The following is a 22672-nucleotide window of genomic DNA, read 5'->3' as shown; positions in this document are numbered from 1 at the left end:
CAGCAGGTAAAATAAAAGCGTGAAAAGTACTTTAAAGGACATGGTCTTTATAACTGTTTTATTGGAGGAGTGGATCTGTCCGATCACCTCTGATCAATTTTAGTTATTAAAATCTGAGCACAGGATTACTAAGTAAGGGCATACTGCTGCAAACCAAGAGGAGTTAGATAGAATTGCAGACAGCAAGTACCATTGCAATCTCTCACAATGTTTGAGGTTTCTTTTTTAATCTACCTAGTATCACCTCTTTGTGTTTTAACAAAGTTTTAGAAGCACTTCAGAGAGCAGGAACACATGCCCCTCAGCACATCAGATTCAGACCTGATACTCAAGTTCCCCTCTCGCCATCTGCATAGGCATCTCTCTATAGTTCTCTTCCAAATGTATCAGAGGAAAACACTTGAAAACAAAGCAGAATTCACTGAGAGGTGTTTTTCATTTACAACAAACTAAATTGTAACATATAATGATTACTAGAAATGCTAGACACCTGTATGAATTAAATGCAAGAACATAATTTTTGAATGAATTGAAGAACGTAAATTAACATTAGCAAACCTTCCCAGTTTTAAATTATCAAGAGCACCAGTGAATTCCATCTTTGAAGAGTATTTGCAAAGTATTTACATTTGAATTCTGTTTCATTTTAAATCTAATGTAAATCTAAACCAAATGTAGGCTCTGGCTCTTGGCTATTCATGTAATTCTTTTCAATTGTACATACCTCCAGGACACTGAAAAGAAGCCTAGTATCTAGCAATGCCAAAGAAATTAAGGTCTAAAGGCAAAGAAAAGGAAGGAATAACCTTCCAGAGATAAGATCAGGTTGAAGAATTTAAATATACACAAAACTTGATCAAAGCAAGGTTTCCCTCAATATGCAACTGTCCCCAAGGCTCCTCCACAGGCATTCAAGTTTCCTTGTCTGGAACTGTTCCAAAATTAATGCCCTGATCAACTCCAGTACTTATACACTCCTGAACCCACCAGCTCTGCCTGGAGTCTCATTCCTTATAGTTGCAAGTTCTGCAGTATCCTTCAGAGAAAATTTAAAGTACGAAACACGAGAGTCAAAAAAATTGTACAATTTTTACGTATACAACTATAAGAAAGGCTTTTTAAATCTCTTCAAAACACAGTGCAAGACTGTTTGTCACTGACACATTCAATCTATCAGTCCAGTCTACAACTGGCAATAGACTTTTTTTTAAGCAAACTATACAACATAATATCCCAATTTAATCTGATTTCACACAGAAATTTATTCTAAGTTATTTCATGAAATATCTAATCCAAAAGGATCTGAAAATTGTACTCTATAGCATTTTTTTATTTAGTATGATTTGGCAGAAAATAAGTTAACAAAAAGTTGGATAACAAGCCTATCTTATCATTTTTAAATATATCTTTTATCACCAAGAATCAACAGCAACACAACCCTGTTGTAGGAAACTTGTCGGTAATACATTACAGATATTAGAACTTGTGGAATAACCTGCCTGCAGCAGAAGTAGATAAACTAGCAGATGTTATTTTATATATTCTTAGTTTAAACTGTGCATCTCAGGCCTCCTCAATGCCCAGATTTTATCCAGTCTATCCAAATCAGTTACCTCTAAAGAGTTCAGTTCCCAAGACCCCATGCCTCAATAAACACCAAGGAAAGAAGATGAAAGGAATTCTGTTTCTTTACATATTTGTAGAACTAACAACCATTCTTCAAGCAGCTATAAAAATTTTTGGCATATAAGAGATTACATGCAAAGACTGACAACTGCAGCCACTCTTTTGCAATGGAAAAGCAGGGGTTTAGTATCCTAAATTAACTAAGCATAATAAACTTTCCAATATGTTTTCTTGAAAAAAAAAAGTTTTCTCACAAGTAATTAATTGCAAAAAAATTAACAAGTTGTCTGTGACTTGGCATGAGATATTAAGCTATACAATTACACATTTGGTAAAACTAAACTCATCTGACAGAGCTAGCTCTTTACTGAAAGATTAAAGAAATTTCAGACCCTTTTTAAGTGCAGACTCCTCATAATGTTTCCAGTTTTTAAGAGGTATGTGCACCTCTTGAAATTATCTAAAATAATTGCACTTATTCCTTCCCAATTGAATACATCAGAAAGCACTTGATAACATTTTTTATACACCTAAAATTTGTTTGGCACCTGTGCAGTTTGGTTTTAGAACATTAACAGCAATTAGCCTAAGTAAACAGTTAAGCTATTGAAATAAAAATTGCTGTGTTTTCAAACAAAGCCCAGTGGAAAGGGCTTTTACACTGTAATATTTCTTCCCAATACCTTTCTCATAACAAACCACATGTGCATCAAGATTGAATTTGAGCTTTGTGAATGACACTGATATTCGCTTTAAGCTAATGTAGTGATGGTATCAACCTGTAGCCCAATACTCACAAGGCCTTCTGATTCTAATGGAATTGATCAATATTTCAGGAGACATTTATAATTTATGACCACGCAGACTAGCAAAGATTATAATCCTAAGAATACATAGTATTTCCTGTTGGATCTTAAAACTTTAATGTTTATCAATAATGAAACCTGCGTGCTAAGCTTTGCTCTTTAAAACCTCTAAACACTTTTACAAGCCACATCACAATGGTATTACAAATCCAAAAGATTAAAGATACAAGATACAGAGTTTGGTAAAAAAAAAAACAAAGTTGTTTCCTTGGACTGTGTACCAATGTAATTAAGAGTCTGACACCTTATTAAAACATTTAGTGCTAAAATATTACCTAATATGCTTTACTAACTTTTATAGCCCAACATTACTAAAATAGCTACATGATTTAATGTATCAAATCTAGTATTAAGATATCAATATATAAATAATGTCTATACATGTAATATTATGAATTTTAAAAATATATCTCCTTTTCTCAAAACCCAGAATATGATTATTAAAAGTTATTTTAAACCCATTTATTTCTTACATTAACTGATCCCCACTGCAGCAAAGGCAATACTCTAGTAGCTCAGTAGTATAATTATCTCTGTTGAAGTAGATTTCTACTCTTAGGATGATTTGCTTTTTCAGGATGTTTTTCATTTTCAAGGGTGGTGGGTTTTTTGCAATTTTGTTTGTGGTGGATATGTGGACCAGGCAAGCTAAGCTAAGTCAAACTTAGCTAATAAACCACAGACAGAAATCATCATATAATAGTTGTACACTGTCTGATAAAAGCAAAGCGTTCAGAAACTTTTAGTCAAATAGAAAAGAACAATGGAGGAATTAAAGCTGTATATATTAGGGGTAGAATTTTGAATTTATAACTGCAGAATTATTACTTCTGATTAAAAAAAATTCCATGATTCTCCTGCCTTCTCCTGAAGGGAGGAGAATCATGGAATTTGGCCCCAGAAGGAAAGCTGAAACCAACTACTACTAAGTGTAAAATTAAGCAATTCGAAACTTTATTTATTCTTAACTATTTGAATTGCCAACTAATGACCCGCTTAAATTCTGGTAATAACTGCAGCAGCACTGTATTTACAGCCATTTCACTGAACACTAATTTTACCAAGGCTTACTTCAGAGACACTGTCCCTTTCAGAGTCCAATAACAGGTAATTAAACATTTATCAACTATGTATTAATAGTTTTTCTGGATTATTCTTTACAGATTAATTCTTGTTAACATCTGTCAGCTGTGCTTATTTATTGCCCTAATGGTTTACAGATTTTAGTGTACCTACTAAAAACAAGAAACCATTTGCAGGTTAAATTAAATGAGAATACAGGAGTAACCAACACCTACTCTAAGCCATGTCCTAGTGACATGAACTGGACAACAGGGGTAACTTTGGGTACCATTTCTTTGGCCTTACACGGACTACAGAGCAAAACCTAAAAAGAGGCACAAACTGAATGTGATTCCATTTCCGTAATTAATGGCAATTAAGCACGATCTCATATGATAATGTTTACCTATCTTCAAATTTCAAACTAAATTCTTCATGGAATCGCAGAGATTGGAACCTCCAGGGGTCATGTAACCCAACCTCCTGCACAAAGCCCAACCTCCTGCACAAAGCAGGTCCAGTTACATCAAGTGGCTCCAGGACTTAACCAGTAGAGTTCCAAACCTCTCCAAAGATCAGACATTTCACAGCCTCTTTGGGGTCCTGTCTCAGTGCCTGGCAAACCTCACCTTATAGGTTTTTATCCTTATACCTAATCGGAATTTCCCACTTTTCAGCTTGTGTTTATTGTTTCCCCTGCAATCCCTGTGCAGCTCTGACAAGAGCCTAGTTCCATCCTCTCCATGGTCTCCAAAGCAGAGGATGCTACAGCAGTTAAGTGCTCCCTTTTGCCCTCTCTTATTCAGGCTGAGCTAACCAAGATCTCTCAAACTCTCTGCACATCACATAGTTCAGCCTTGTAACAACCTCCATTGGGCTTGGCAAGGAATGTCAATGCCTTTCTTGTACCACTCAGCCCAAAGCTGGACACAGCATCCTAAATGCTGTCTCATATGAGCTGAACAGAGAGGAATTATCCTTTTCCTTGGTCCACTGGCCACACTATTGCTAACAACACCCAGTTACTTTCCAAGTGTTAAGGATTTAAGACCTCTGTAACTTTTTTTTTTTTCACAATAATGTACTCGCACAAAACAAAACAGTCTCAAGATATAACTGTGGTAGTCTCATTATTCAGTACAATTCCATGAAGACCACTGGAAATCCAGCAATTTTACCAGTGTTGTAACCAGGATTTTAAAACAGCGTTGCCCTTACGTCCCTGATCATTTCCACTTCCCATAGCACATTTTCCCTGTGCCACTGCATCCATCTGGGTGGCTGGAAGATCAATCAAATCAGTCAGGAAGAGAAAAGAAAATGTTATATTATAGTTTGACAAGGCCTAATGACACAATTTAAGAATCAGAAAACCCCTCTCAAGATAGAGGGATTTCATCTTATTGCTCCCCCATTAGAGAGTTCAGCTCCTTATAGATTCACAGTCTTAGTTTTAACTGGATTGGTTCCCTGACCAAATTCACTACGTAAATGTACAAATTCTGTGGGAAGGCAAAGCAGGCATGGGAGCCTACAGGCAGGCAAACTGCAAGCCTGCTTAGTTCAGCCACAGCACCGATTTGAGTGATCTTTTCTGCAAGATTCAGAATCTGAAGTTTTGTCTGACCAAACAAGACACTGAAGGCAAACCCCCATTAGGTCAGGTGACTACTTAAATACCGAATCCCAGCACTACATGGAAGGAAACTATCTAAATATACGTTTTCTTCCTCAGTGCTTTCACAAATACCACCTCCCACACTGGTCAGGTTTCGGCACTTGAGGGCAAACCTTTTCAAACCAACACAGTTTCAGCTTCAAAGTTTTAGGTAAAATAGCCACACAGCCTGTGCATTTGGCAAAAACTGCCTTCGGTATCAGGGTCACCAATGCATCACATGAATTCAGTGACAGGAAGGAAATCAGGTGGTTTCATGGAATGGCATAATTTCCGTTTTATTTCCTCCTTTATTAACTTTATTAACAGAGAGACTGTCTGAGCAGCCAGGGATCAGGTTAGGAAAGCTAAAGCCTTGGCAGAATTCAACTTGACCAGGGACATCCAGGGCAACAAAAAATAGCTTCTTCGGATTCCTTGATGATAAAGGGAATACTAGGAAAAATATGGGCCCTCCCTGGAAGGAAACAGAAGACCTGGTTACCCAGCACATGGAGAAGGTCAACGTCCTCAACATTTTTGCCTCAGACTTCACTACCCAGTGCTCCAAGTTGCAACCTGGTCTGGTGGGAGGTGTCCCTGCCCATGGGGGGGACTGGAATGAGATGAATGTCAAGGTCCTTTCCAGCCCAGGCCATTCTATGATTCTATGAATATAAATTGGCAAGTATAATCTTGGGCTAATGAGCTGGAAAACACTGAGCATTACAGCTCTTAGAGCAACGCCATTAGAACTCTCATTTTGCCCTTTAAAAATATGAGAGAGGAAACATCTCATTTGTTTTATGGTGCCCTTTAACAGCTGTACTCAAGGGACACCCAAAACAGCAGAAAGCTGCACTGGCAAAGTCAACTGATAAGCAATCAGATGAAGGAGTCAGCTTCAATTCATTAAGTTCCATTTTGCCTTCCCATACAACCATCCCCAAGAGAAGGAACAACATAATTGTACAAATTTGTTGACAATATTGCAGGAGAGAAAGGTCTCCATTTTAGCAGCAAGGCTGTTAAGGTAAAATTACATATAGCCTCCAAACTGGAAACAAGACCAACAATTCCATGTCTACTCTTATCTGTAAAACTTGAAAGTATTGTAAGAAATAAATGCAAAAAGTTACAAGTAATAGAAGCAATATTTTAAATTATTAAGAAATGTATTATTTTTAACATCCATTACTGTTACTGAGGCAATACTTCAAGTATGCATAAAGTATCCATATCATACAAAAGACATACCACCAGATACTGAAATTGTGTAAAATTTGTGGGGGTGTCAGATTTTTTCAGAGGAAACATTATGGTGGTTTCTCTGTAAAATTAATCTATTACAAAGCTGAAGCAAATTCAGTATTCTGGTAAATACACTTAATCCTAAGGATATTAACTAACGAAATGCATCTATGTAAGTAGTAGCTTGGTAGTTGCCTGGAATCCTTCCAGAGAGCAATGCAGACAACCCTGCCACTCCCTTTTATTGCAAGAACCAGGGCAGCTCCAAGGGCTGAAAACAAGCCAGACAAACCCTGCGTGACACACAAGGATCTCAGCACTGTGCTGAGTAGTGCAATCAGAAACACAGCAGAGGTTTAATTTATCTTACCTACAGAGCCAACCTGTATCTAGCAGATTTCATGCCTTGCAAAAGTATTTGTACCAGCTGGGAAATGCAATCACTGGAAGCACTAAAGCTCTGTCCGTGCAATCTTGTATCTCAAATAAGAAGCTGCTATAACACATTGAAATCTTACAATCCAACTTAAAACAACTCAGAATTGATTACCGTATTTTTACAAGACAGTAATCAAGAGCTCCAGTGCACTAAAAGCAGAGTAAGTCTATTGCCACAACAAAAAACAAGTTTACATAATAAAAGGTCTGACCTTTTAAACAATTAAGGGTATTACTAAATCATCCTCGTGTGAGGAGCTCAATTTCAGACAATAGCATGAGTCATGAATAAACATGTTGTTTGCAAAACTTGCCTAAAGTAGGGTTGGAAGAGCTTAATTGCTTAACTCTTTCCATTAAAGGAATATAAAAATGTCTCTTGTTTGAGAAACCAACAGACCTCTGAAACTCAGTAGAGAGACACACAAATATATCAAAAAATACATTAAAATTTAAAACTAAGAAACAAAAGGAGCAAGCTCAATATTTCTTACACAACCTCAATCTACTTAAATACTTCTTAGTCACGTATGACTAGAAATACCAGAAGTTCTTCATGTTACTTTTTAGGTCATTCATACACCAATTTATCAATCTGAAAATACCTCCCCAAAACAATTTATTTTTCTCATTTTATCACACAGCCAAATCATACCAATTTGATCAATAATGACTGCAACCCCGGTTCTCTCTTGCCCCAGAAACAAACTTCTACTGCCAGAATGTGCTAAGTTTTGATCCCTCCCCACTTTCAGTTCCAGTTACTGTTGAGATGAATCAGGAGATCTAAAAGACAAGGCAAGTGGGACAACTCTGATAACTAAAATAAAGACTGAAATAAAAATGTAAAACTCTAAACAACCACCAGTTCACAGAGTTCAGTAGTTTGCCATCATAAGCAACCCTATAATAAAAAATTTATCAGAAAGGGAAAAAAAAAAGTCTGCTATCAACTAAACACCAGCACAGCTTTTTCTGTTGCCCAAATTGAAATCTTTGGGGTAAATGACAAATCCATGCGAAAAATAAATACTGTGCCATGTAAGAAATGAATACATAAGTAAATAAATAAAAAGACCCTGGGTAAAAGAGTCTAGATACTCCCAGGAACAGATCACACCACACTATAAAGTCAGAGAACCCCTTGGGGTTGTCAGCCTGATCCAGGAGAACCCTCAATACGTGGTACCTAAGAAATTATAATCTAATTAGCACAAACATTTGCATGAGATGCAACTTTTCTGCCATACGGCCATTTGTCTCATAACATTCCACTTCCTCATACTGAAAGCAGCATAACTTGCTCATTTGGCAGAACCAGTCCACGTGTGGATTGCAATTAAATTTTGTTCACACCAGGGAAAATACTGGCATCTGGTTTATGCAAGATCTTATCCCTCAGTTTTTCACAAAGTAACAGAAGTCACCTCATCACTACTCCTTGCCATAAAGGCACCATGAAATTTCTGATCAACGAGACCTCTGTAGAAGCCTACAGAGATTTGCAGCAGAAATATTGTTGTTGCTATGAACTAAAAAAATGGAAATGTGTGTGAAATCGCTGGAAAACATGACAGAACAATGATTAAAAGAATGATCTGTACTGATAACGAGTAATCCTGTTGGGAGCAGTGCCCTGGGAAAAGTAAAATTGAGGAATGTGTTGTTTATATCTAGACCAGAAGGCCTGCCCTCTGTAAGATCACAGTACAGTGACTCTTCAGAAGATCCTGCCTTTCTAACACCAGGAGGATGGAAAGTTGGAGCATATCACATATGGCATTTCTTTTCCTGTATGACCAACAGGAAAACAGACACGTATTAAAAAAAAAAAAAAAAAAAAAAAAAAAGAGCCAAAAAAACCCCCCAAGTAATAAGCATGAACTTCATTTAAGATTTACAGAGTTACAGGCTCTTTCTTGCATCAAAGGACCTTTTATACATATAAAGCTGAATACCATAAAAGATCTGTCCAAGGACATCATCACCAATGAAAACAACCTCAGAGACCTGACATCCACCATCTCTTTCACTGCACAAAGGAGGTCCTGGCCAGACCAAATGCACACACTGCTTGGTGCTTGGAAGTACTATCACTATTCTGATACCACTGTACTGTGAGTGAATCAAATTTATGAGAGAATGAGTGTAAGTGGGTAAAATGAGAATGGTTTCCTCCTTCCATGAGATCCTGCACTGCATTTTGTTACATAAAATCTTTTACAAGTCATCTTCCAAGCCTTAAAAAAATGGAATTGGACCTGCAAGCAAGAAACTGTTCAAAGCCACAGTGTACTTTGTACATTTTTTCAATATGTAGTTGAACGATTGCTATAAATTAAGTCAGCAAAATTCATTTTTCTGCTTTTTCAACTGTACATTTAATTTACAGTTGTAAAAACCTCAGCAAAGCATACCAGTATTGTCTTATTTCTAGAAATTAACTGTTACTGTGTAGAAGTTAACAAGAATTTCTGTTTTGAAGACCATTGCCATCCTTCAGCCCAAGGAGAACAATAACTCACAGAAACTTATTATACCACTGACAGCCAAGAAAAGAAAATAATCATCACACCTTATTTATGTCCTTAGTAAAGATGCACCTCTCAAAGTTTAGCAAATTTTTCAACTTTTTAAAAGCAATTTAACTGAATAAGCCAACTGGCATATTAATGTCGAGGATATGATCAATGGGAAATAATAAATTAGAAAGAGATATCAACATTTCTATGTGCAAACATGAATCAAAAGATACAGTAATTAGGCAATATTGTAATTATCTGTATCTCCAAATGAGAGATTTTTCTCTCCTCTCCCCCCCCTCGCTACTTTTTTTCCTAACGAACTTCTAAAAATCCCTACCTATCTCTGTTGGTTATGGATTACACCATTTTTTGTTGCTGACAGAAAATACATTTCAATTCTTACTTTCTACTTAAATACAAGGATTCTTTGCTGAGCTATGGAAACCACATACTCCTGTACATTAATTAACACTCTACTAAGAATGAAAATTTTCTTTCCTTTTTCCCATAGCACAAGTAACCTAGGGAGTAAGGAGTTTTCAGCATAGACCAAAAGCTGTTTCATTTCATTAGATACAGTCACTAAATACTTGTTGAGTTTCAGAAGTAGAGTTTCAAGCTACTTGTTCTCATACAATGCTAGCAAGCAATGCAGAAGTATTTTACATTTGTTATACTTTACACATAAGCACAGTAAGCCACCATAAGAAAAAAAATCTTACCTTCTTCTGGTACCAAACTATAGCATCAGTTACTTTGGACGCCATTTATTCCACTGAATTCACAGAGTCATTTTAGGCTGTTAACAGAAAGAGACAGAAATTTACTTCCACCTTCCATGTGAAGGGTAAGATAGGGAATGTAGAAACACTCCCATTACCTGCAAAGCACTGACCAGCTGTGTTTACTTTCACTAAGAGTTTGGGTTTTCTCCTCTAAGCAAACAAAAAACTACAAATCTGCTGCTACAGGACATCAGAAGCCTCAGTTTTGTCCTTCCTTCACAAGTAGAACACAGGCTGCACAGAGATGATCTGTCATTGTCTCACAAGAACCTCATGAGAATTATATTACATGCCCCTTTTTTTCCTGATAAATTAAGCAATCTATAGTTACTAGCCCAGCACAGTATTCTGAAGTCCAGGAATAATTATGTTATAAAACACAAGAAAAATTCATACAAATTATTAGATATGTTTGGGAAAAAAATCAGTGCTAGAACTTCACTAGTCATAAAATTAATATCCTCATGAAAACAATAGAACAAAACTAAGTCAAAAGGAGAAAATCAAGGAAGAGAAGCATGTTTTACTCTAATGTGGAAAAAAACTAAAAGCCAAACTTCCAACCTACATAAAACATTTGTACCTTGAAAATTAAGTTTTCTTTCATGCAATAAATCAGCCAGAGTTAATTCAGGAAAAAAAAGGAGAAAATAAACATAAAAAGCCTTCAGGTCACAACTCTCTCATAGTGGGGAGCCCAGAAATGGACTCAGCACCCAAGGTTGGCCTCACTGATGGCAAGAAGAAGGAGGGGTAGCTTAGCCACCAACCACCAAACTATGCCTCAAAATCAGCCTCTCAGAAAAAACAAAAACAAACAAACAAAAAAAAAACCAACACACACACACACACCACCAAACCACTAAACACAGAACTCTGGGTTTATTTCTGATAAAAATATCACTCTCATAACATTGTCAATAATATTATGACCTATATTTCTTCACTGAATGGAAACAAGAATTATTAACTCGTAGGCAGTTTTTATAGTGAAAGATTAAATGTGATCTTTATCTTTCTCTTTGATTTCAAGACATTTGTTTACAGCTTTCGCACAGATAAGAAAAGTAAAATAAAATGCAAGATCCAAGAAATGGAATGGAAATCAAAACTGTGCAATAAATTAAAATAAGTGTCTTTATGAAATGCCTAAGCATTAGAGTAACTCATGACACTTTATTATATGTTGTTCATCACCGAAAATTTCAGGTTTTTTCTCTTTTTAAAGTAGATATTAGATTACTTGATCATACCAGCTGTTAGTATAAAAATCACAAATACTCCCTCTACAAAAGCCCTTTCAACACAGCCATCTGCCAAGACATTTTTTGGAAAGAAAAATGGGCAAAATGTCCAGCACGCAGCTGGATAAAACCACCATGCCAGGCGCGAGCAATTGGCTCACAGGTTGGGCACAAAGAGTTATAGTGAATGGGTTCATATCAGACCAGCAATGGGTCACTAGTGGGGTTCCACAGAGCTCCATCATAGACCCAGTTCTCTGCAACACCTCCATAAACAACGTGGACTCCAATATCTTTTATACAACTTCAGATAAAGTTACAACCCAAGAGAAAGAAATGTCTCAGAGAGCTTAGACTGTCACTGCAAATTTCAGAAATATCAGAACACTGACGATTGGTGCAACTGAGCAAACAAACACCACAATTTTCCCACTGTTGATAATATCATCATGTAAGTCACATCAAGTCAGCTAAAGCTGGCAGCCATGACTGTGTCAACATCTGTAATTGTCCCTTATTTGTTTCTGATAATAGAGTCTGTTTTTTCTAAAAGCAACTATCAATTACTAAGAATTCATTGGCACAATAAATATAAAAATATTTATATCGCTTAAAGCAAGAAATCCAACAGAGGCTTTGATATAACCTGGCATATCACATAGACTGGTCACCCGTCTTTCTCACACATACAAAGCTTACAAGAGGATTTGCTTTCCTGTCTGAAAACCTGTTCAATTAAACTTAAATTTAAAATCCTTTGCTACATTGGACTAGAGACTCAAAGTGACACAAAACCCTTCCCCACATACACAAAGTCTTCACATGCATGACCTAAATCACCACTGCTCAGGGTCACACCTGCACCCTTGCCTTCCCATCCTTTGAGTCTTGAAGGATCTATAACTCCTTCTCCTTTCTCTTAAACCAACATTCCCTCTCACACATAAAATACCCTGCTTCCTGCCACCATAGTCACAGGATGAGAAAAAGGTTGGAGTAACTCATTATCAGCAGTAAAGAACTGCTGAACCGGCACAGAAACCTTTCCCTCAATAGCTACATTAACTTGATGTCTCTCTCCAAGGTCAATGATTTTTCAGGAAATCAAGGTTAACTCATGAATCCAAGACTTCAAACTGTGCCAAATATGGCTAAAATTGGATAAGCCACTTCAAAGGCAGTAACCTTTGTTTGCAGTAGTTTTCCAACTCACTCAAAAATCTTTTGCCTCAAGAAACAATTACATCACAAAATTATAAGCCAAGCATAATGAAGTAGTTTTACTTGATTTCTATCAACAAATGTGTTATTTAGATTATCCATGGTTTTCGTATTTTCAAGAAACTCTGTACATTAAATCCTCCATAGAGTCTATTTTGGTGGCATTTAAAGCAGATTTGCATACACATTTGCATAAACAAATGCAAATATGATGCTTACAAAAGTAAATATGACAAAATCATGGGATGGATGTCTCAAAACATTGTGTGCTAAGTAAAAATACCTCTACAAGGAAATATCACATGCTTTCTTCAAGAGGTACACAACCATTTCTGAGACAACACTGTAATGAAAGGTGAAAAAGCTTATTTAATCATTTCTATATTTCTAGGCACTGTTTCTGGCTGCAGAGACTTGGATTTGTCTGTGGTTTGATTTTTTGGTTTGTCTTTTGGTTTTGGGGGGTTTAGGGAGGTGAAGCGAGACTTTATGAGTTTAATAGACTCAGCCTGAAGCTAGCTTATCTGGATGAGAAATGGATGGTAACAATTCAAGGCCCTTAAGCTGCAGCCCTGGCTCTGACCCTGCATCTGCCCACAGCTCACCGAGCACTTCAGATTGGAGACAAAGTATAGCAGCAATTTCAGAACTCTGCATATTTATTACAGGTTCATCTGTCATTCACAGCTGACAGTTCATATTGATCCTGAAATCAGCCTGTACAAGCCACGCACATCAGTATCAACCGGGTAAAAGTGAACAAGTCAAAGCAGCTGACAGACACGCACAAGCACTACAGAGCACTGCCTGTTCTTCTGCCTGGTTCTCCTCCCACCCTCTCTGGACCCATCCATCTTTTCCGTGTTCTGTGTTGAATATTGGCATCTGGGACAGGGACCAGCTTTAGCACTCAGTTGTATAATGTCCTGTGCAGAGTAACTACCGCAAGATTAAGTTAATCTTAACTAGCCGGAGACTTAATAGCAGCACAAAAAATACTCCCAACTTCAGAGATTAGACAGAGCATCCAAATATAAAAGCTTGATCACAACATCCCTGTAACATTCAACAGAGCTGTTCATTACACTTCCATCAAACTCACAGTTAATGCTATGAATAACAAGCAATATTTTTTAATCAAAACTTCATTACTTCCTTAAAGGTAAAAGCGGATTATCTAGTTCTAGCGATCCCTATTCAGAAGTGGGGTTTCTTAGCTATTTCCAGTTTCAGGGCATAATCATATTCCATTTTAAGTACACACTACATCCCACAATCAATTGAGCAGTTTCTCAAAGGCCACAGAAATCTATATTTAGATGTGTTCAGGTAGCTAAATGCATGCAGCACTGCAGTGCTTATTGTGTAAGAAAAGATTTAAATAAATTCAAAGTAAGTATATTTAGAAATTTTACTCATATCCTCAGGGTTTTGGCAACCCTAGTCAGACAAATGTATATATTTCTAAATGACAGTCTACAGTAAATGAAAGCAATCTGAATTCTGACATGAGTCCAGAATAAAATTGCGTTCCTTGTAGTGACAAAGAAAAAAAATGACAATTTTTTGAAGAATATACAAATCTAAGCAGTGTCAACTAGCTTAATTAAAAATTAAATTACTAACTAAAAATACAAAACAAGCAAGGACACATAGGCAAATAGTTCTTTCCTTGCCTGTAAACACTGTGAATCACTAAGTATTTCAAGGAACCTGTCTCCTCTATAACAATCCCAACCTGAATGGTCAGGATACCATCCAGCTGTTGAGTCAAGACTTGAATGTCCTTCTCTACTCATTATGATCATGGAATGATGAAGCGATCAATTTGGCACGTTCACTATACATCATCAGGAGTAAAATTGCAAATCTGTGGCATTTGTCTCAAATGTTTTTTAAAAACACCACTGATTTTTATTACCTTCAGAAGAACTTACGTTCACAGCAAATTAAAGGTGGTTCTAAAAAGGTTGCTACATAAAGCCGCGAGAATACTAGAAGATGGTTTCATTTGCTCTCCATGATAGACCTTTTTTACCATTATTAGATCCTCCATATTACAGTTTCACAATCACAGGCACAATTTCACTAAGATTCCCTGGTGTGCAGAGTAAGAAAAGACAACAAATCAGAATAGTAAAGCCCATGGCCTAAACTACTAATTTTGTAGGAACATTTGTATCACACAAACTCTCTTAAAACATTACACCTGCTCCTGTACAGCTAGAAAATAACTTTAATGACGTAAAAAACCTCACTTTCCAGGTTCAACATCAAAATACAAGTTAACATTATCATCTGATTGCCAATATTATTTGATACTTTAATTTTAAATGAGCCCAATAAACAGCTTAGTCACATTAGGCATCCGCTGTTGACTGAAAAGCTGCTTCTGCCATGACGTACCAAACCAAGGCAGGTATCAGTGTAACACAGATATAGCACTAAACTCACCACGAGTCATCCTTCCCACACTCAAATCCAGGGGAGTTCTGCCACTGCCACAAAGAACGGGGTTAAACCTTGAAGCAATGTTCCAAAGGAAGCATTCTTTTTCATGTGCATTACAAGTAAACTATTAAACCTACATTTCCTATTTGAAAGGGAACATCAAATACTATGTGATGCACTCAGTGTTCTTTTTAAGTACTTTATCTATGCATCTGTTCTGAAAAGAGCATTTCAGAATTGCAAATTGTATACAACCAAATGAGAAACTTGTCACTCCCAAGTTCACACCTTTCAGTGGAAGTTTTACCATATTCAGTTCAGCTAGCCTCAAGAAAACCTGAAGCAGGTAAAAGGGAAGGAAAAAGTAAAGTTAAATTAAAAAAAAAATAAAAGAAAAAACCAGACACTGCTAACTTAAGGACTGTATCCAGCAACCAGCATGAAAAGTACTCTTGCTGCCATGCCTGCAAAGCCCCCCCAAGTTGCTGTCTTGCAATCTAAGGTCATAATAGTTTGTAAATAAAGAGGAATTAACATACTTGCTTTCCCCAAGGAACAACAACTCTACTAAAACTGGATACCAGCATTCCTAACAAAAAAACCAACAAAAAAACAACAAAACCACTGAAAACCCAAAATACAATCCCCCCCAAACAACAGATAAAAAAAAAATTGAACATCTCTAGATGTATATTTGGAGAATTTTTTGTTTGTTTGAGGAGTTTATCAGGCCAACAGCATCAATAACAAAATATGAATCAGTGTCTATGCTGGCTGCTGTGTAACAAGCCCTGTACTTTTTGAACAGAGATGTACCAAACATGTCTCATATACCATGACACGTACAGAGACTTGGCAGCATGTCCATGCCTGCCTGTGCCTCCAGTAAAATGACAGGGACTGAAAAACTGATACTTTCTCAGGCCTCTGTATTCTGCCCACAAACCACTGCATCTGATTCCACTTCTGCCACTGCACATTTATTCTTCCTTATAAGCTCATGCCCTTTATCACTTACCAGCCCAGACAGGAAGATCTCACAGATGTAGCACAGAGCTTGTAGTGAGAAACAGTTTTCAAATTCTGACGGGAAGTAGGCTCGGCTTAGCCATCTTCACTTCCACAGCAAACACACCAACACTTGAAGCAAGAAAGTACCACAGAAAATAACTGTCTCCCAAGGAATACTTGTTTTGCCAGAGAATTACACAACTGTCTGAAATAGCAACAAAATGTTGACTATCAGGATTTCTGAGATTTATTTCAGGTTCTGGTAGAAGAACATTGCGTGCAGTTGCTGCAACTGCTGCAGCCATTTCTGGAATCTATGCCCTCAGCTTTAAGGTCTGTGCAAGTTTCCTAATTTTGTTACATAACTGGCCCATGGTTCCATTTGAAGTGACATGAAACAATCTCATAGATCCCTTACTCATAAAAATAGGGGGGAAGGACTCTTCTACAAAGAAATCCAGGATTTTACACCTCTCATAATTTACCCTTGAGCCAGCTGAAGTATCCATAAATTAGCAAAAAGCTTCTACTATTTAAACATACTCTATCATTTAATAAAGTAGACAAATCCAAACCCTTAAAGGAAACTATAATCAAGCTAATTTTGCTTATCTTCTATAAGAGACATTAGTTTCAAAATTCCCATTAATCCAAATACAGTAATTTCTGTTAGCACGATAGATCCAAAAGCCATTTCTGAAAATGCTGTATCTTTTAAAAAAATTAAATTAAACACAGTATATGGTCAATCTTGAGTTCTGTTCTATTTAATTCCTGTGTTTTTTGTACTAAATACCATACACATACATATATATCCCACTAAACATTTGCAAACTTGTACTGAGAAATCCTTGAAATATTGCAGGGATTTGCTCTTACAACTGTCATAACTTTAGTAAATAATAGAATATCTATAAACACCAAGTTTTTAATTTATATATACAGCCACTTTAACAAATACTTGAAAAAACCAACAAAACAAATACAGTATCCACCTTGAAATAAAATGCTAGGCTCCTTTTCTCCTTCATGTGATTCTAAACACAATAAATCTTGCTCACTGGAAATTCTGACTTGTGTTTAGGACAGCTTGTTTATCTGTCACCAGGCACTGCACAGCAGAGTTGTGGCTTCTCAATGACTACAGTCAGGAAGCTGAAAACCACTCCTAAATCACCAAGTTTGCATCATGTTCTACAAATAGTTATCCAGCAAGTTTTTGAAGCAGCTGAGGCATGAAGTGGCTGAGCTGTCAGAAAAAGCTGCTGTCTCTTGTAACAGTCACTGTTCTGCAGGAACACAGTAGCAAATGCTGGATCTCTATTCTTTAAAAAGTCTCTGGAGCAATCCAAGCAAGGAATTGCAGAGTAACAAGCCTTACAAGTGTATCTGGCAAGATCCTCAAAACAATCATTAAAAATGGAACACCATTATACCCTAAAGACTATCTGATAGGGTCTAATCAGCAGTTTCTGCAGAGGAAGATCATGTCTCAGTCTATCAGTATTTCTGAACATGTCAAACTAACTGATAAACACGAGCAAGTGATAGAACATACGTGGACTTTCAAAGAGCCTTTGGAAAGATGTCAAAGACTTCTAAATAGACCGATGTCTATGAAAAGCAAACATTGCCACAGATCAAAACCACCCAGAAACACTGAACAAAATTTGGAGTCAACCTTCTTCACTGCCATGGGCTAACTGGATAATGAAGATTAACAGCAGCATCCAGACTGCATAAAGTGGCCTAGTGATCACCTGTTCCGATGCCCAGGAGCTCCTTGGATCACCCATCACTGGCCTGTAGCTCTTCCATTCAGTGCCAGTCCAAGGCAAAGTGCACACAAATCCCTGTTCTCCTTCCCGTAGAAGCATCCTAATCCCGAAACTAAACTCAGACTAAATCTTCCTAGTCTGGTCTCTATGTTCCACCAGCCTTCATGTGCCTGAGTGCTCCGTAGTGACAGAGGCAGACACTCGGGGCCTCATCCAGCATACACATGCCCTAGTGGCTACCTCTTTCCCAAGATCTCATGTTAAAGGACGAGAGCATCCAGAAATCACAACTTCCAACTCTCTAAGTATGCCAACCATCAGACTTTTACTAGAAACACAAACACAGACACTCATCACACCGCTGACAGCTGGGCGCTGACAGCTAAGGGTGGCTTACAAATAAATTGAGATGCCCCACATTCCTTCTGGCTTCCAGAACTCTGAAGAGGGAACTTCCAGCAGAAGCAATCACTCCCTAAAGATGCCTAAGGTCCACACAACTGATGGTGAAGGTGAGAATGGCCTAGTAAGGCTTCACAAGGGTTCTAACCACTCTAAGGCAGTACCACCACAGTCACTACCCCTCCTCAGTCACCAGCTCCCACTCCTCTTCCTACCAGCATTGGAGCCCATCACACAGCAGACAACTGTACCATTAACACTGTTAATCTGGACTAATTAAGACTATTTCCCCCCTCCTATTTGGACCAATAGACTAGCGTTTCTATAAAGTACTGCCTAAATTAAGTCCTGAAACAGTAAACTGAGTCCTGTCCTATTATTCAAAATTTTAAGCCTCTGTAAATATGTCCAGCGACTTGCTGTATTTATCTTTTACATTTAAGGGAAGAAAACCTGAAGTAGTAACATTTCTAGATAACAGCTAATCTTAAATTGGCAAACCTTAAGAAAACAGATTAACTTTTACAATGAACAGGCAACAAAAAATCAACCATGTCAACGTTATCTGTAAGTGTTATATGTTACATATGTTATATGCATACCACTCAAAGCTTTAAAAACAGGTATCTCAAATCCAGAAAGGAACTTTGGCAGCTCAGGGAGCTCTTCCATCCAATATACTACAGTCAGAAGAACACAGAGACAGTTGAATAAATGAGGAATGACAAGGAAAACACTGCAGTACAGCTCTGTTGGTTGGTTGCACAACCTCATTTGAAACATACATATTTTATTGGAAGAAGAATACTAAAATAATGAGGGAGGTGTTCTGAGAAGGGCTATGAATTGCCAATCACTTAAAAGACTCTCCTGTTGAAACAGGCAAGCATGAACAGGGAAAAAAAGGAATTATAATAGATTAAATGAGATGTTAAGAAATATACAGAAAATCCAGTCAAGAAAACAACAGCTTTCAATAATACAGGGAACTTCATTCATTAATTGAGCTGAGAGGATAGCAAAGCCAAATTTTTAACAGAGAAATATTATATTACAACACATAATTGGACTGTTAAAGTCAGTACCACAGGAAGTGATTGAAGCCAAGACTTTACTCCCATTCGAAAAGAAAGCAGCTATTTAAACACACATTAACAAGAAGCGGGGAAAAAAAACCAACACAGAGCTGAGGGAATCTCAAGCTTCATGACCCAGGATGCAAGAAAACATCCAAAGAGATGACTGGGCTGTATTTGGCCATACAAACACTCCCCTTAACTCGACCCCTCCACGGCCAGAAGCCAATACCAAGGAGAGCGTGTGAGCAACACATAGAACAAACTGTCCCTCAGACAGATCAACATGAAGAGTGTTCAGCTGCCAAGACAGCATCTGCCAACCACCTAAACCCCAAAAGCATCTGGCGCTGGCCAACTTCCAAAATGCAAGGCTTGCACGATTTCATATTTGATGTGATATTGCTTTAATTTCTTCTCCCGCTTTGCAATTGCATTTTATTTTTTAAGAACAGAGCAACAAATTATTTGCAAATGAGAGTTCAATTCAATGCTTGGACTCATTCCAGGAAGCCATCTAGGCTCTCTGGAGTATGTCTACCAAGACCACCTTAAATGAGCAAAGAATTAAATGCTGAACGTTACATGTTTCACTTAAAGAGTATTCCTAGTGGAAAACAAATTTGGAAAAAGATCCCCTTTACACGTGTAAATTAAGAAATAAGAGTATAGCTCTAGGAACTCTCTGATATCCTTCCCTTCAACTATAAAAAAACCCCCACACCACATACACAAGCTGTATTTCCAAATTTCTTGACAATATAATGGCTATCTCTATATATATGTACATGTTTGCTCTAACTTTGAAGCTGCTCTGAGATGAGGTTGGACAAGACTGATGACTTCCAATGACCCCTTTCAACTAAATTATTCTATGATTACATGTAGAGCATACCCAAACATTACACAGCAATACATTATAGCCCTAATTACTATTTTTATCTCTACACGCAATTTATTAAGCTCTTTGTGTTCTCCTTACAAATTTGAATATGATTTCTACAAGCAGTTTACCATTTCCTATGCACTCAGAAAGGACTTCATGAATAACATTACAGTAAACTCAAGGGAGAAAACATGATAATTAAAGCTTTCAAAGTCTTATTTTTCACCCCACCACCTATCTTTGCGTAAGTGGTGGTCAACCGTCCCTGACCAGTCAGAGGGAGCAGTACCCCTGACAGAGGTATCCCAAGAGTTTTGTTTTGTTTCCTTCATACAACAACAACAAAAAAATTACAGAAAAAACAGGCCTACCTTGCCCTGTGAGCAGAAGCAATTAAGTCTGTCTGTTTTTACCAGTGTCCCGTGGCTCCCTATTGTCCTGCTCCACCTCACCCATCATTGTTTTCCTGCCCCCCACCCATCTTAACAACCATCCCAACTATTTGGCTGCTCCAGTACCAGCAGGCACCATGATGGCTCAGAGCTCAGTACACAGATTGCCCAGCAGTAGCTCACTTTTTGAAGAGGGAAGGGACTCAATTATAACTGCCTATTTTGGGTGGGAATATTAATTTGGGTCACTACCTGTCAAAAGTTTTATAAAAATTTTATAAAAACTGTGTACTTAATATCTTTTAGTTGCCATTAACTTTGGTTTCATCATCTGAGAAGTGACTCAAGTGGGAGAAGACAGACAATGAAAGTAATTGTACAAGCTTTTTGCCCTTATTAAGCCTTGCTAAAAATTCACATAAACTGTCCGGTGATGAATCCATAGACAAAGCTGTTTATTATGAAAAGAACACCCTCCTAGACAAAAAAAAAAAAACAGAACCCAATCTTTGACTGTCATTGCTTTCACTCCCATGGGTCATGAGAAAAGAAAAACATTTCTTCAACAAAATTTCTACTATAAATCAGTAGAAGATACGATATTTAGAAAAAGTCTGGGAAAACAGCATATGTAGCTTTGGAGAATTAGAAAAGAAATTATGTCCACTGCTTTCCAGTGACCCCTGCCAGCTAAGACAGGAACAGCAGTGTTCAACTCCAAGAGCCCCGTCACTCTTCATTGCCTGGTCAACTGCCCCAAACAACGTTGATGGAATTCTTTAACACACCTCTGTCCCGCTCTAATACACAGCAATACCCAGTTTGAGTTCTTCCAGAATTCACACCAATGCCCAGCAGCTATGGATACACCTAGGACCAACTTTTTGAGACAAGCTGAGCTAACTCTGCTTTAGTAGAAATCCAGTTCTACCAGAATATCTGAAGTGCTCCATGGAGTTCCCAACAATTACTGGCAATTTACTGGTATGTCACATTCCACACAATACAAGAGGAAAAAAATTCTAGTACAAGCATTGAATTAAACCAATTAAGTTTCAAAATTCTTTTTCAGGTGACTCAGGCTTGTGTTGTATCCTTTGTAATATTTATATCCAAAATAAAAACATACATTGGCAGTAAAACATAGCAACACAACATTTAACTGCACAAACATTCCACTTCAAACATGGATCAGGATCTGAAACACACCAGTTCCAGGCACTGCTCTCAGCCATCACCTTCAGAAATGAAAATTGCTCATAAATACTGTACAGTGGAGTCTGTGGGGGTGATGTGCGTGCATACATCAGTTCATAAACACCGTACTGGAAAAGAAATAAGACTTCTGAGAAAAAGATTATCCTTTCCAGGGAGTTACAAATAAAGAGGCAAATCAAAGAAGATCACCAGAACCTTCAGAGCTACAGAAATAGCCAAAAACATACAGCTATTTATAACCCAGAGATTTGTTCACAGAACACTTTTAGCCTCTTAACCCCAGGAAAACAAAGTCTCATGCCAAGTGCTAATGTATATAACAGAAATATATCCTTCTGCCACGTACTGACCACACCAAGTGCAGCTAAAGATATTAGGATTCACTTACTAGGATTAACAGGTTATTTCAAGTGATGCACTTCTCCCTGATAAAACAGATACCACCATCTGTTTAACAGCATCAACAGGAAGATATAAGCAGACAAATTACTGATGACACACTGTATTTAACTTCATTCCTATTAGAGAACTCGTGTGTCCAAACTGTAAAACCAGCTGTATTTTCTGTAGGAACATTTCATCACTAAGAATTTCAGAACGTTAATTAAAGTTCTTTCAACAAGTTAGGTTTTCCAATTAATTACTTTTTCCTGTTAATTATATGACAGAGGGATAAGACACTGGCAAATTTGGAACAAAATGCAAGACTCAGCGGTGCTACATTTCAAGTGACCAATAACATCTAAAAGCAATAAAAGGCAAAACACCAAGCACAGAGCTTGA

General features: G+C 37.4%; 1 protein-coding gene across 8 annotated transcripts in view; it reads right to left on the bottom strand.

Moving 5' to 3' along the window:
• LOC135414968 (protein PHTF2) overlaps positions 1-22672 on the bottom strand; it is a 124574-nt gene that overhangs the window by 41398 nt on the left and 60504 nt on the right. For 3 of the 8 annotated variants that reach the window (XM_064656362.1, XM_064656369.1, XM_064656368.1), the window contains exon 2: positions 10148-10224. The exons of 1 other annotated variant lie outside the window; for it this stretch is intronic. In XM_064656362.1, the coding sequence (XP_064512432.1) occupies positions 10148-10192 (45 nt within the window). In that variant the 5' untranslated portion in view covers positions 10193-10224. Of the gene's footprint in view, positions 1-10147; positions 10225-15414; positions 15464-16144; positions 16405-21880; positions 21997-22672 lie in introns of those variants that run through there. 4 more of the 8 variants (XM_064656364.1, XM_064656363.1, XM_064656365.1 and 1 more) reach the window with 3 other exon arrangements.

This window comes from Pseudopipra pipra, chromosome 5 (assembly GCF_036250125.1).
Source record: "Pseudopipra pipra isolate bDixPip1 chromosome 5, bDixPip1.hap1, whole genome shotgun sequence".
NCBI classification, from domain to species: Eukaryota; Metazoa; Chordata; class Aves; order Passeriformes; family Pipridae; genus Pseudopipra; species Pseudopipra pipra.
This window is presented reverse-complemented; position numbering and strand designations above follow the sequence as displayed.